Here is a 16,446-nt window from a genome sequence, read left to right as displayed (position 1 = left end):
TAATGGCCTCCGACTTTGAAAATTGCGTTTGAAGCCGCGGATAACTGCTAGTGGTGTTATAAATATATAATGTATATATATATGTGTGTGTGTGTGTGTGTGTGTGTGTGTGTGTGTGTGTGTGTGTGTGTGTGTGTGTGTGTGTGTGTGTGTGTGTGTGTGTGTGTGTGTGTGTGTTAGTTTGCTTATTTAAACGCATATGTGACAGATACGGCCAAATACAAAATAATTGAATCGGAAAAAGTAAGCGCTCTGTGGTGTAATGGTAGCACATTCACCCGGCAAGTGAGAGATCCGGGTTCCGACTCCCGGCGGAGCAAGTACTTTTTGCGATTCAATGTTTATTGAAATTAAATAAGGCAATAGTCCATTTATCCAATTTAATGTATATATATATATATATAAATATTCTCAAATCTCAATTTGCCCTAACATCAATAATTTTACGAAAGAACTTTTTTAATGATTCTTTTAAATCAAAATTTAAAGTTCTCTGCACATATGTGATTAATAAATTACATATAATGGTGACTTAAAAGGATAACTCTTCGAATGATAATTGGTTTTTGAAGAAGAAAACAAAATTTCATGCGAAAAGACGAAAAAAGTATCGTAAATGTAATTTTTTATTCATTATCGGCTCAGTAAATTCGTTACGATAAGAAATTCACCTTTAACATTTAACCCTATGGATATTACGATGAATGAAGCAAACATTTAGATTGTTAGGCAATTTAATAACTACTCGTAGTTTTGTTTTATATATTACAACAGTTACCCGCGGCTTCGAACGCAATGTTGCAGGTTTTGCACGTGTATGAGCACTTCTGAATCAAGTGAATTATATTTCCGACGCAAACGTTGAGTTTACCTTTTTGCTGCTATCAAGAAGAAATGCTAAGAAGTATATATTTAGGGTCATTGTAATATTATTATTTTTTATTCCATGTATATACACAGCTCTGTTAAGGCAACTAAGATGAGTTTTATAACAGGCTATAAATTTATAGTAAAAATTATATAGTAACTTTAATGTTATATCTAATAATCAATATCTGCTGAAATTGCAGTAAAAATTGCATTATTAATGGCTACGTGTTTGTTTCTTTGTCAACTGAAAAATATATTTAATATTTTAGAACATTTAGAGCTGGAATTGGTACATTAGTTCAAAAGCAATATCCACAGAACTTTCAGTTAGTATAGTTGTTGCCGACTGCTTCAAAGGGCGTTTTCGGAGTCAAATTCTGACTATCTGATGTTTTAGTACATTCTCAATGGTAGATGAGTACTTGCCTAATCACTAAAACATAAAAAACGGTGTGAAAAATATTTGTTACTTCTTATAGAATTTACACACTATAACTGCTGTTATAAAACAAGGTCTACACAAAACAGTTTATTATATGTTTTGACAGGCGCTTTCAATCAATATTTCACAACTTTAGAAGCAAAGAAGAAGAAAACGAAAATTTCATGCAAGCAGGCTAAAGAATTATTATACGTGTCATTTTTTATATTCATTATCGGCTCAGTAAATTCGTTACAATATGAACTCGTAGTTTTGTTTTATATATTACTTTGAGCTAATTTAAAGACCAATGGAGCGTAGTCCGAAAATATTTTTGAAATAAGAATAGGCCTATATTTATCCCAGGAAGCCTAAAAATGTGTATGTAAAACTTCAGTACAATCGGTAGAATAGTTTATGCGTCAAAGCAAAACAGAGAAAGAGACTCTTGTATTTATAATAATATTAGGATTAGGATTAGCACACTAGTATCAATGTACTCAGTAATGAAATATAACTTAAAATACATAGCAGAATAACAGTTTTCAAGGTAGAAAATGGTACAGCACTCCTGTTAAGAATAATATAAAACACCTAATTTTATACTATTATAGAAATATTAAATCCTTTTAAATTTATAAAAAGGTATAACATAGCATACCAGTATTAAAAAAGTAACGTCCTAACTTCAAACGATCAAATTTTCCTATTGCCAATTTAACTGGAATCTGACGTAATATTACAATATTTTATGTCCTAAAAATAAAGTTTCAAATAAATAAATTTGGAATGTATTGAATAACCCTCAAAACTCTTATTTTCATTGTACAACGTCATTATTAGGACGTGTTTACAAAGCAAAATACATTGACGGAATAGACTTAGTGTATAAACGTGAGACGCCATTTACCTACTCAACAGAGTATAAAATCCTGTATTAGCTTTATCTAGATATTTCGGAAAACACAATTTTGTATGGGTTGCATAGTTGGAATGTTACAATTACACCAAAGATGATCAGGAAATTAGCCAAAGAGTGTGGTGAAAAACCATTGTGGATATTTTACTCATAACCTAGCATTTGAAATATTAGGAGATATTTCATTTTCTAGCATTTTACAGGAAGTAGCGTGTTGATAAAAAAAATCACCCATACGTAGGAAATAACGTCCCGTTTATCACAACGTTTTAGCTATAGTTATGTGGTATGGCTAGAAAAGAGGATTATCACATACAAATAGTGACATCTAGGATACCTAGAGACTTTTTTATCATCATAAAGCTGTTTCTAGGTAAAAATTTCCGAAGACACAACTAAAGTTGGGAACACTGACTTAAATTTGATGCAGCAGAAAAGGTAGGAGTGTGGAGGATTTCCTACTGATTGCCAATATCAACGTCACTCACGTATTTTTGTAAAAGTGCTGCCTGAATAAGACTGTCCTTGGAATCTTTGACCTTCCGAATCTATCAAAACGAGGAAGTCAGTTTTTTAAGGTGCCTAATTCCAGTATTAACCATCGCTGAGTAACTGTCAAGAATCTTGCCTCTCTGATAAGGTTAAAGATCAGAATTTGGTTTGCATTTTTGTTTTGAATAAGACAAGGTCTCCTCTGAAACGTCTAAAAATGTGTTTTTAAATCCTTCTCACGTTCTCTTAAGAACCATTTATCACTTACCATTGTTTGTTTATTGATGAGCCCGTGCCTTTTTTGTGTTTTTAAAAAGTCAAAACTTTCACAAAAGTACCTGTATTAGAGACAATTGTATATTACTATATAATATAATTTGGTATATGCGATTATTTTGGTCTAGTTATGAATTTTATAGAATATTACTGCAGAATTTATTTTGGACTTTGTAAGTAATGACATCTCAACAAAGATAGAAGCAAATAAAAAACTATATATTGACATTTCTCCTAGTCCCAAAGACTGGAGATGGTCTTTGAAAATTTCTGAAAAAAAAACAATAATCGTTTAAATATATATCACCACCAAAACAAAATTACTCATGTGAGATAACTGGAAATTATTCTACAGAAATCGATCAGTTAAACTTTACTTTGTTCTACCATGTTAGTTCTATGCTGTTACTATCATCTTAAAAACGTTGAAAATGGAAGAGGCCGCAAAATTCCCACCTGACAACCAAAGCGTAAAGTTTAGTTTTGACGATATAAGGATTGTTAAGGAAACTGAACTTTTTTCCGGACATTGTATCCTATACTATAATTATAAGTTAGTTTATTTATTTAACTGAGGAAGATATCAGATTGCAGATCACGAAACATTTTGTGGAAAATATCTGGAAAAAATCTTGTTTCCGGTCAGATTCCGTTATATGCCCCCAACGCTTAAACTTTTTTCAATGAACTTAGAACGTTATAAAACGATGTAGTTGAGTAACAGAACTAACATTCCATCAATCAACAAGCATTTCCAGGTATTGCGGTCGGTATTGTTGTCGCTGTTATCTTATCTTTCTCGAGAATCCCGATTACTGCAGGCCGCGCGGCATCACATGATTTTATTTAAGTTTTTTACACGGTACATAATTGCCTTTCCATTACAATTCAATTTATATTTCTGATCAGCCCCTCTAGAATTTGATATTTTACTGATAGGTATTCTATCTCGAGGGATGTTTTTCTTTCGTCGACAATGGCCGGAGGCACTCGCATTTTGGGTGGCGGAGTGTGATCAAGAATAAAAACAAGTTTTGTGTTTTTTTCAATAAAGAGAGTTTAGTTTTTGTTTGGTAATGTTTGTTTTTGTTAATTTTTTGTGTTTGGAGAAATGTTAGGGATGTGGTCGATATAATACGTAAGTACCCTTTTTTCTTAGCTAGCAACCAATTGTAATTCATTATAATCATACGTAAATAAAAAATTAGCGTTGGTGGCATAATGTTAGTTCTGTTACTCAACTACGTCGTTTTATAACGTTCTAAGTTCATTGAGAAAAGTTTAAGCGTTGGGGGCATATAAGGGAATCTGACCTAATTTCCTTCACAAAGGGCTAAGTAAGGATGCCGGAGTTGATAAATCTTCTATAAGCCTATGTCTTTGAGAAATGATATTAAATAACATTGCCTAAAACAGTTAAATGTAGCACCCTTGTTCTACCTCAGTGTGGTCACAGTACTTCAAACTTGGTCATGGAGAACAGTTAGCATCGAATAAAATACATATAATAAACCCAACGACATGTATATTCGCTTTTTGTACGTTTTCAAAGTCTGTTGTTATGTAAACGAAGTATGCTATTAGTGGACAACTTTTGTACTTCACAAATGTATGCGTAAATAAAAATAAAATTATTTTTCATCCAAGCTAATCGAAATATATTATTAGTTTGTACGCGCTAGTAAACATTTTACAAATTTAACGGTTGACTTCCCATTTTATATGTGATTAATCCAAGTATTTTTACTCAATATATCAATAAACAGCACGTGTTTTACAGTATTTACAATATAAAATGACACACAATACGTTATCAAAACAAGCACCCATATCGCATTATGTGATGTCTCAAGTGATGACGTAATAGATACGGCTCTGGCGCGACCAAGGCAGCTCAAGGCGTTATTTGCTCAATGTTAAACCTAGCGCTGTCTGAGCGAACACTCGCCGAGTCTTTCATGTTTGGTATGAGGTTCTGAGTGTTACTATTTCACCTTGAATGTTACTTGTAACTCATCTAGTGTGTTGATTATTTATAACTAATTACTATATAGAAGGCCGTGCCGAGTGTTGTTTCCTAACATGTGACATCGCAAGAAGATTCTCCTGTGTTTACAAAAGTGTCCTAAATTTTCTGTTATGTTTATCAGTATCCTATAAAATAATTGCATTTCTGATTGAAATCATGAAGTATGGTTATGAAAAAATACGTGCGCGAAATCGTACCTCGAAAATGGTGTCTGAAAGTACGTTTCGTCTTTGTGTACTAACCTTATCAGTCTTGTCGCCATTCGTCGTCATTGTTTTTGTGCTCACCAACGCGTTCGCATCAGCTGATACAGTCAATGCTGCCAACTCACCAGGCCCCAGAGCCGTACCAACTTTACAACAACTATTCATCGTAAGTTCACTTCGCATAACACTTGCTTTATTTCGTCACTTTTTCACGATGCAAAACAAATTATAAACTTCTGTAATCCATTTTTTAAACCCAGACTGAAAAAGATAAAAGGGGCGATTATAGAGAGGTAATTTTTGTAATATTATTTAGAATTATAAATGTTTGCCAACATGCTCAATAAATAACTCATACAGAAAGTTAAAGATGTTTTTAAAATTATAGTCAAAGAACCTCTTTTATTTAGGATCACTTTCTATAAACTTGCTTACAAATATTAGTGTATATGTTATAATAAGTACGTAAAGTAAATATAGAATTTTGTAAGTAAAAGTAATACAAACTTCCCATTTGCTTTGGACAAGTCAACATGAAAAATCTATAATATGAAGTTTTAAATATCAAATATGTATGTATATATATATATATATATATATATATATATATTATATATATATATATATATATATATATATATATATTAAGAGATGTTTATTTTTATAGTTTAATTATGCAAACAAAAATACAAAATTTATACAGTAATTCGTTATCAATGTTTAAGAGTGTTTTGAAGAATAATTAAGTGTTATGCACTTTAAAATAACGACCCATTAGGTTTTTCCTTTTTATTGAATCTCCCTTTAGGATTACTTGGCATTTGTGTCCTCAGTGGTTTTAAGGATTGGTATGAAATCATTGAAATACTTAAGTTCATACATGCAAAATAACTAAACACTCAATTTCCTGTTTTTGTGTAAAAATTGCTAGTGGTCATGAAACTAATTAATTCTTCTGAACAGAAAACAATGTACGGTCACCACCGGTTTTTAATACTAGCTTTATACGTAGTGTGTTCACACCAGCAATATGTTAAAACATACTCTATTATTATCTAAAAGACTAGACGTTATTTTACTTTGATACATAATAAATATTAAGGTTATATTTCTATAGTAAGAGATCAAGGTGAAAGAGGTGATTTTTAAAGAAGTATGAAAGGGTTTGCTTACATGTTTAGGAGAATATCATAAGTTACATAAGTCACTGTTATTTTAAATTGTGTTGTCCTAGTTTAGATATCATGTGTGAGTAATCATTGAAAATGTCAATTTTTAAAAAGATTTGTAAACAAAAACAGATTTTTATAGTAACCAAAGAACTTATGAATTGAAATTTCAGTACTGGCCATATAAATTTTCAATACAATCGGTCCATTAATTTTATATGATTGAGTAAAACTCACATACGAACAGACAGGCAAAGACCACTAGATTTTTATACAATAATATAGATTCGATGAAAACCAAAAAAACTGAAAAAAAACATTGTATTGTAAACCAAGTTAGTGGCTAAATTTTATTAGTTTCTATGTAGAAAAATCTACCAAAGTTTTTTTCACATTTACTTTGTTAAATAATAAGTTAAAATTAATTATTTAAAACGAATTTAATAATGATTGGGAGTTTATTTTATTTCTAACTGTTTTTCATAACATCTGGTCAGCTATGTAAAACAATTACTGTTTTACGTATTACAAAAATACCTTTTGAGTCCACTGCCCCCTGGGGCACTTTGCTGAGGACCCCCTGTCTTCAACTAATTATGCTAACTAGGTCATATCTTAGCAATCATATTGTTATCACATATTCACTGCTGAGCCACAAACCCCAAGATATCTGGGTTAATGATCTGCTGATGGAAGTGGGGCAGTGTTGAAACATCTCAATGTACCTTGAAAGAAATAGAGACAATAGTAACTTTATAAGGAAGGGATAACTAAATCTGCGAGTCTTTGATTTTTAAAAAACTGTAGTATTGTGTCTTTTTTATTGTCAAATAAAGCTAACGATCAATCGTTACAACTAACAAATCTAGTTTACAACAACCCAATTTATATCAATATAACAACTTTTTGGTATTTATATTAATATAAATAAATTTTACTATTATATCAAGACTCTCTGCCATAAGTCAAATTTACGTTAGGATGGATTTGATTGAATTATATTAACACCTTTAATGCCGAAATAACAAATCTGAATATGACTTCAACTGGCTTACAGCTCTGGTCAGAACATAATGCACATAACGTAAAAAAATGAAAAACCGGTTGTTCCACCGTGCTTAGAGATAGTGTCAAAAACATCAAAGGGCACTCAATTTTGCACCTGGCGAGGCAATTAGAATATCTGTACACCTTGATTACATTATATTTTGTAGTCTAGGTCTCACGATGATGAAACGATGTTAAGAGTTCATTTTGAGCTTCTTCATCGCCGACTTTTTTTGGATCTCTTCAGAGGAACGTGACTCTCCAGGAGTCAAATCTGTAATAGCTTAAGATTCACATCATGCACATCCCATGGTAATCTACTCTATGGTTGAAATACGGACTTACCGTTGAAAGATGACACAGAATTTAGCGTGACCATTGTACTAGCAAAATCACGTTCACAGACTCTCAAGGGTTTCTCAGGCACTAAAAAAGTTTCCCACCTCTGCAGCAGATTAGTCTGGGCCATTAAGGTTAAAAACACATTAGTTACATCAACAACTTGACGGGGGACCTCTTTCGTTTTCCACCAAAGTTTCCCACTATCATCTGAGGATTTAATAATGTACTTTTAACTTTTAATTCAGAACTTGTGAATTTATTTGTAATCAAACTATTATGTCATCTATATACATATAGCAAAGTTGGGTGAGTTACACCGTATTATTAAGAATAACTGTACCGATTATAATGTTCCCTGATTTGTTGGATTCTTCTTCTCTGCCCCGAATAGTAGAATTCCTATTAGAATATTATCGTAATAGTTCACGGAAAACATTAGGTAATTATAAAAAGAGAATGATTTTTATATAATATTATTGATTGAAAGAGCCTGGTCAATGTAATCAACTTTTCTGTCTAAATATTGATTTATGGAGCCCTACCACATGATGAATTTATTTAATGATTATTTTAAATTTCTTTTGCATTTATAATATTGAAAAAATAGAGTAAGCTTGACAGTAGTCCTTACTCCAAACTTCCTGAAACTACTGTAGAGCACAGAGTAAGAAAGTATCCAGATAAGAAACTTAAAAGAATCAGGAATAATACACTTTTGACATGCTTAGTATAGGAATTATTAAAAGATTCATGCAGATATAAAAGACAAAGTTATTATCTAAATTTAACTATAACTATAACTGTTTAAACCCACCTTAGTTGTATTTTGACAGAAGTAGGGTGTGTGTGTTTATATATATATATATATATATATATATATATATATATATATATATATATATATATATATAAATATATCTATATATATATATATATATATATATATATATATATATATATATATATATATATATAAATATATCTGACGCTGTCTCACACACCAGATGGTGCAGTATAAATAAAGGTGAACTGGAGCTAAACTCAGCATTCAAATTAAAGAAAACATTATGTTTATTATAATCTTATGTTTTATGCCCAAACAATAGATATAGATCAGATAAATTATATACATATTTTAAATTGGTATTGCATTTGAATATGTTTTCCAGATAGAATGGTTATATTATATTTATTTAACTAACTATTCTCATGTTACGCAAAAGTGTTTTCTGCTGTAAGTTCATGTTTTCACTGTTCCTTGTTTACAGTTGGCGCGACATGGGAACCGCGGACCAATCGTTACCTTTCCCACGTTCCCGTACCAGAGCAATAATACCGATGTGTGGCCTTATGGCGAGGGGCAGCTTACCAACGTGAGTTCTCGATCGTATCTATATTATTGTTAGCAGTCGTTCTTAGCCTTCTTAGCCTCAGCCTTGAAATCAAAAAAGTTATGTATTGAAGAAAGTGGTAAAAACATTACTCGTTAACGATATAGTATTAAATAGTCCTTCAATAAACCAATCAATATCTTTCTTTACAGAGAGGCCGAGTCCAAATGTATAATTTAGGAATGAAATTTCGCTCCTTGTATGATGGGTTTCTGGACGAACACTTTCGCCAAGAAGACATGCTGGCGCAAAGCACACTGGTCGACAGGACCATGATGAGCGCTGCACAGTTTCTGGCGGGTCTGTATCCTCCCAAGGGCTTCCAAGTGTGGAATAAGGACCTCATGTGGCAGCCAATCCCCATATTCATCACCGAAAAGGACCATACTATGGTATAGTATCTCGTTCCGCAAGAATATCCTTAAATATTGCGCTAGAAACCAACTTTTATGTAATATTCCATTGTGATGTAGCTTATAAACCTTAGTATTTTTAGGAAGAGCAATGAAAAGCACCATATGAAGGCTATGGTCTTACAAATTGTTAAAAACCCGATGTCTTAATATCAGCTCTTTTACTGTACGAATTGTTGTATTGGCGATCACATTTTCTATTTCTAATTTTGGGTATGGATCTCTTACAGTACTATTCGTTACCCCTACGGCCATCTAAGAAAAATAAAAACATAAGATAGGACATTTTACTCTACGAAGCTTTGTGACAACGATCCGACTTAGTAAGTAAACTAAAAGTTTAATAAAATCCTTCTTCTTTCTTCTCAAATCGTTTTTTGTCACAAAGATCCGTATTAAGAAAATAATTATACAGCTACAAAGATTCGTTTACGCAACTACCATTATTCTATATTTGTATCTCATGTTAAAATGTAAATTTATTTTACATGAATACGAAATGTTACTACTTTTGTAAATGTACGGTGACATATTCATAACAAACAATGTAGTATAAGTACGATGACTACGACGCGGGAACATCAAATGACATTTTCTGACTACATAGTGTCGATATATCAAGCCTAGTTGACATTTCGGACCTCTGTACAGCTAAAAGAGGATCTTTGGCTTAACGACTCTATAACTATATTTTATCCAATAAATTGAAAATGTATTGTTATCACCACTGTAAGACCCTTTTTCACATTGCTTATACCTAGCTAAGTTTTAGATTAGTGACACAAAGAATGGTTGAGTAAAACACAGTTCTTTCAATATAAACGTTATACTTAATTTAGAGTAGTTGTAAATAGTGAACTACCTTTTTAAATATTCAATGAAATAGGAAAAAGTGACATTTTTGTTACGAACCTTGTTGATCAATCGACCCTTTTCATTCAGTTTAGTGGGTCATTGCCCCAACGAACCTTTGAGGAAAATCCTAAATATAAAAATAGGGTCGCTGTCTCAATTACGCTTAGACTAAACGAACCTATCTTATTTGTTATTTTCTCAGAAAGAATAATTCAGTCAACGATTAGTATTGTAAAATACCTAAGATATTGAATTACGCATGGCAGGTGGCTCAAAATATCATAAAGAGTTCTTTTTATAATTTGATGAATTTAAATTAAAAAGCAGATTAGTTAATTGTAGTTTCGATTTAAATTTATCTCAGTCGGATTAATACAAAACTAATACTTTTATAATTATTTTGAGAATAATAATACAAAACAGTATTAAAACTCTACTAAAATATTTACTAAAAATGGGTGTTTGATCTAAAATATATATTGTATTTCCTAACAGTTATATGCATCGTTCTAATCTGTGTTACAGATGGTTCCAATATCCAGTTCACAAACCTGTCCTCGTTTTCGTCAACTCCAGAACGAGTCGTTAATCAAATATAAGAACGAGCACGGATCAGATATACTAGCTTTTCTACAGAAAGTTCAGCCCTACACAGGGATCACCATTGATCCAAAGTCCCCAACAGCTGCAATGAACCATATTTGGGAGTCGTTCTTCTGTGCGGTAAGAATATATTCAGATTTGTTCTTATGATATCGGTTATTAATTAAGCTCTGTTTGATATTTTTTATCTGTACCTCTCATAGCGGGAAGCAAAATTTTGCCGTGTTGCGTATAATCCGTTCCATTGTATTTTTCCCGAGCATTTTTGAGATCTGTAGTAACTAATTTACTGTGAATTTATTTACGCATTTTTCCAGCTCTACATGTTAAAATGTCCAGTACTAGTCCTACCAGTTAAGTAATGTTCCTCAACCTTTAAGGTATGCAATTTCCTCAACCTCAACGCAACAACAAACGGATGCTTAGTGGAATGACAGCATATGCGTTGCCTTGTTAATATAATTAAAAACACTTTAACAGTTTAAAAATTTTCTATATTTTAACACAGGTTTTTAGGTTGGGTTGACAAGGATTGACATACATTTAATATATCTTTTCCTGTGAACAGAAAAGTAAATACATTTTAATGGTTCAAAAATGAACTGTATGCTTGTGGCGGGATATTTATAAGTATCCAAATGTACATTCTGAGCATTTTGAAATTAGATAATGAAGGACTGACTCTGCCCGCCTGGACGAAATCTGTGTATCCCGAACCTATGATTAGCATCTATGAGGAGATTTACAAGCCTTATACTTTACTAAACTTGTAAATGAGGATAATGTTGTATATGATAATGAAGGACTGACTCTGCCCGCCTGGACGAAGTCTGTGTATCCCAAACCTATGATTAGCATCTATGAGGATATTTACAAGCCTTATACTTTACTTAACTTGTAAATGAGGATAATGTTGTATATGATAATGAAGGACTGACTCTGCCCGCCTGGACGAAGTCTGTGTATCCCAAACCTATGATTAGCATCTATGAGGATATTTACAAGCCTTATACTTTACTAAACTTGTAAATGAGGATAATGTTGTATAGGATAATGAAGGACTGACTCTGCCCGCCTGGACGAAGTCTGTGTATCCCAAACCTATGATTAGCATCTATGAGGATATTTACAAGCCTTATACTTCACTAAACTTGTAAAATGAGGATAATGTTGTATATGGATAATGAAGGACTGACTCTGCCCGCCTGGACGAAGTCTGTGTATCCCAAACCTATGATTAGCATCTATGAGGATATTTACAAGCCTTATACTTTACTTAACTTGTTATAAATGAGGATAATGTTGTATATGGATAATGAAGGACTGACTCTGCCCGCCTGGACGAAGTCTGTGTATCCCAAACCTATGATTAGCATCTATGAGGATATTTACAAGCCTTATACTTTACTAAACTTGTAAATGAGGATAATGTTGTATAGGATAATGAAGGACTGACTCTGCCCGCCTGGACGAAGTCTGTGTATCCCGAACCTATGATTAGCATCTATGACGAGATATACAAGGCCTATACTATTGCTACGGACACAATGATTCGGCTTCTGCAAGGTAAACTGTGACTATGTTACATTATGAAAATAATAGTTGTAAATTTTGCACACAGGAATGCGTTTGCGGCTTAAGCACTCCGCTTGAATTCAGTCCAATTTTGACTATTTTTTTATTTAGTTTCTTTTACAAAATGATACCTGCCATGCAACTTCGGAAAAGAATCTAATATGTAGATTTTTTCTATTTAAAAACAAAGAGCTCTATTAGAAGAAAGACTTATAATTGGCTTCGCAATACAGTATTATATTTTGAGGAAAAACAAAAAATGTGATATATGGAAACAAAAAGCATGTTTTGATAATATATATAGATACATTGTTGTATGTTCCAATATAGCTTAATGGGATACCAAATTAAATACATGTTATGAGTTCAAACAGTGTATTACTTTGGTTTTCAAGAAAATGAAATTTTGTATCAACAAGTCTTATGAAAATGAAAAATCAAACAATGTTGAAAAGGTGCAACGTAATTTAATTTCAGTATACAACAGATTGGTCGCTAGTTATAATACAAATTACTCGAAATTAGTTTGTTTATATTGTTTTTGTTTAATGTTACTATCGTGACGCAGTAAAGTCAAAATCTAGCATTAATATTTTCCAAACTTTATATAAGTATATACCCTTATTTTTATTGGTATATTATGCTTTTAAAGAAAGTCCTTTACATTTATGACATTTTTGCACGCTTCAATTGTATTGTACCTCATATGTTTGCAGTGTGTTATAGTGCTTCTTTAAAAATGCGGTTGCTTAGTAAGATTAAAACAATTTTTTGATGAACAAACATTTTTATATTGAAACATATCTATAAATAATACTCGTATGTTGTTTGGAACCTGACGAAATGAATTAATTATGAACACTTTTGGAATACTATTTATTCAAATGTATATAAAAACTATTTTGTGTATACATTTCATATGTAAGATTGAAGCGGACGTCTGCTACTTCAAAAGTATACAAATCAAAAGTAATTCTTTTTGAAGGAAACCCAATTTTTTCCGGACATTTGCCATAGTTCAGTGTTACAATGCAAACAAAATCAAATCAAATCAAAAAACATCTTTATTTCCATTATGGTACAAAAAATTAAGAAATCATAGGAGCACAATTTAACATTTATAATATAAAATTACTTTAGTAATTAACACCAAAACATAAAACTGCAAACAAATTAAATACTTATATATATATATATATATATATATATATATATATATATATATATATATATATATATAGACTGCTCTAATGATTGTGGAAATGTTTCCTCACATAGGTGCATAGCACATGTGCGTGAGAGAATGAGTGCGATTAATTCAAAAATAATTTTCTTAGGGAAATAAGATGTTAAAATAATGTTGTTTAGTAAAAAACATATATATATATATATATATATATATATATATATATATATATATGTATATATATATATATATATATATATATATTATATATATATATATATATATATATATATATATATATAGAAAAATAATTGATTTAATAATTATAAATACTGATAACGCTCATAGTGGTAAAGAAGAAAAAGCAATATGAGGTTACAGAAGAGACGCAAAAGCAAACATACTTATCAGTGAATGTAGGTAATTAAAATAAGGATAAACGACGAACTGTTAGATGATAAGAAATAAAAAACCGACAGACAAACGGACTCCTCAGTCAGGACAATGCTTGAGACCTCTGCCCCTCCTTTCAATTAGCCTACCCCAAAATAATCTTACCCCGCACCTCTACCAACCACGCTGGCAACCAACACCACACGCTCACACTCACAATCACACACCCACACAACACCCCCCCCCACACACACACACACACACACACACAACTATCACCATGCGATCACAAATATAAAAACACGCTCCCATCCTGTAATCCAATTTTGGACATTAAATTCTGTAATCAGATGTTATAATCCTTTCCATATAATCACGACCTACACTTTTTAACCAGTTTTTTACTTTTATTTTATAAGTTGATAATGTATATAAAAACATATCCTTGAGAAATTCTGGTAAATTTCTATAAATAATGTGAGAAACATAAAATGTATTTGTTTTTGAAAAGGTTCTATTTAGCCTGGGTGTAAATATAGACGATGTAAAATTTCTTGTTGCGTAATGAGCAGTCGGAAATTCGAATATACTTCTGTAATTTTTTAAAATATATACAACAACTACTCTAACAAACAGTTGTCTTATATCCAAAACATCCATTTCGGTGAACAGCGCCTCCGATGCGTAATGCCTATTTTTTCCCAGTGCTGCTTTAAGTATTGCTTTCTGAGTTACAAACAGTGGATTTAAAATACTTCTATAACTAGCACCCCACATTATGATCCCCCCCTCTAAAGCGATTGACGTATGCGAAATAAGCTACTCTTATTTCTTCTAAAGTTAAAAATTCATGCAGTTGACGAAAAACATAAACACGTGTATCACTGTATTTTTTCACTGAACAATGTCCGGAAAATCCTGTTTCCTAAGCAATCCTTCCATAGTCAAACAAAGAATTCTTTGTTTGTTGCAAATTAAAATTTGATAGGGTAAGTAAGAAATAAAAAAAATAATTTGATCAAAAATTCTTAAGTAGGTTCAGTTCGTCTTATCTTCTTTCTAGAATTTAAAACCACTTAGTAGTGTGATATACAGTTTGTAGGAGCCAAGAAAGCCTATTTTATATGAATAATTACACAACCTGGTTTTCATTGAAAACTATAGAGGAATTTATCTTAAGACAGAAATCATTCGTTAGTTATGATTGATTAGGCGGAGGTCGGTGTGTCAAAAAGGTTAAAAGTATCAAATAATAGTCTTTTCCTCAGATCTCATTTTCTTAGCTTGACCTACTTAAACTAACCTTCAGACTCACAAATAATGGTTAGCCTATATCACCGACTGAAAACTAGATAAAGATACTAGATTTTAAATAAACAGTGCAAATGAAAACGTTTATATTTTACATTAATACGAATCACTTCAAACCTTGTTGCCTTATCATGATGGTAACAGGTAGGTATTTAGTTTCTTTATTTAAAGTTTGTTATTGATAATGGAAGGATCTTTACATGTTGAGTTGCCAAAAGGTATAATATTACGTTTCAAACATTGAGATCTACACTCGTCTTCAGGTGAAAAACTCCGTCATTAAAAAACTAAAATGTGGCAATGGATTCTAGATTACAATAACTAAGTAATACCTGACGAACTGCATGAAGTCCAAACTAGAGAGAATGAACTCAAGCAATGACACTACACAAGAGCCAAGACCACAAATCCAAATTGATTCAACTTCGTTACTTCGTGTTTGTGCCTTTGGGTCTTGAACAGTGATATCGCTTGGGTTTATTTCCTTCAGGATGGACGTATGCAGTTCTTCAGATACCATTTAATTACTTTAACCTTTAGCGGCAGTTCATTGCTACATTTTATAGTTTTCTTAATGCCTTGGAGCTTTTTTACTTGAAGAAGATGGTAGATTTCAATTCTTGAAACGTTGGCAAGTCATATTATTTTCAGATGACCTATATCATTATCTCCTTATTGGCTCAGTGTACCAAAGTATACAATGATGGTTGTGGAGCCTATTTACTTACAATCCTCCCAGCGAGAACGCGTATTTGAATAATCGTACATTAATTTTTTTACTTAAGCTTTTTCTTACATGAAATTAACGTTTTCCTATTATCCTATATATATATATATATATATATATATATATATATATATATATATATATATATATATATTATCCTATATCCTATAAAAATATAAGGAATGTAACGGAAATAGCCTGGATAACACTAAAGTTTGAAC

At 31.7% G+C, this 16,446-nt stretch overlaps 2 protein-coding genes across 2 annotated transcripts in view; one reads left to right on the top strand and one right to left on the bottom strand.

The window, feature by feature from the left end:
- LOC124360785 (aminopeptidase N-like) overlaps positions 1 to 5,270 on the bottom strand; it is an 88,784-nt gene extending 83,514 nt beyond the window's left edge. The window contains exon 1 of the mRNA XM_046814680.1: positions 5,250 to 5,270. The gene's annotated coding sequence lies outside the window, so the exon portion shown is untranslated. The remainder of the gene's footprint in view (positions 1 to 5,249) is intronic.
- Positions 4,872 to 16,446, top strand: part of LOC124360788 (prostatic acid phosphatase-like) — a 13,886-nt gene continuing 2,311 nt past the window's right edge. The window contains exons 1-5 of the mRNA XM_046814688.1: positions 4,872 to 5,379; positions 9,040 to 9,144; positions 9,315 to 9,554; positions 10,956 to 11,153; positions 12,473 to 12,599. Of these exons, the coding sequence (XP_046670644.1) occupies positions 5,164 to 5,379; positions 9,040 to 9,144; positions 9,315 to 9,554; positions 10,956 to 11,153; positions 12,473 to 12,599 (886 nt within the window). The 5' untranslated portion in view covers positions 4,872 to 5,163. The remainder of the gene's footprint in view (positions 5,380 to 9,039; positions 9,145 to 9,314; positions 9,555 to 10,955; positions 11,154 to 12,472; positions 12,600 to 16,446) is intronic.

This window comes from Homalodisca vitripennis, chromosome 4, assembly GCF_021130785.1.
Source record: "Homalodisca vitripennis isolate AUS2020 chromosome 4, UT_GWSS_2.1, whole genome shotgun sequence".
Classification (NCBI taxonomy): domain Eukaryota; kingdom Metazoa; phylum Arthropoda; class Insecta; order Hemiptera; family Cicadellidae; genus Homalodisca; species Homalodisca vitripennis.
The sequence above is the reverse complement of the archived record's forward strand: the minus strand, read 5'-3'. Positions and strand labels throughout refer to the sequence as shown.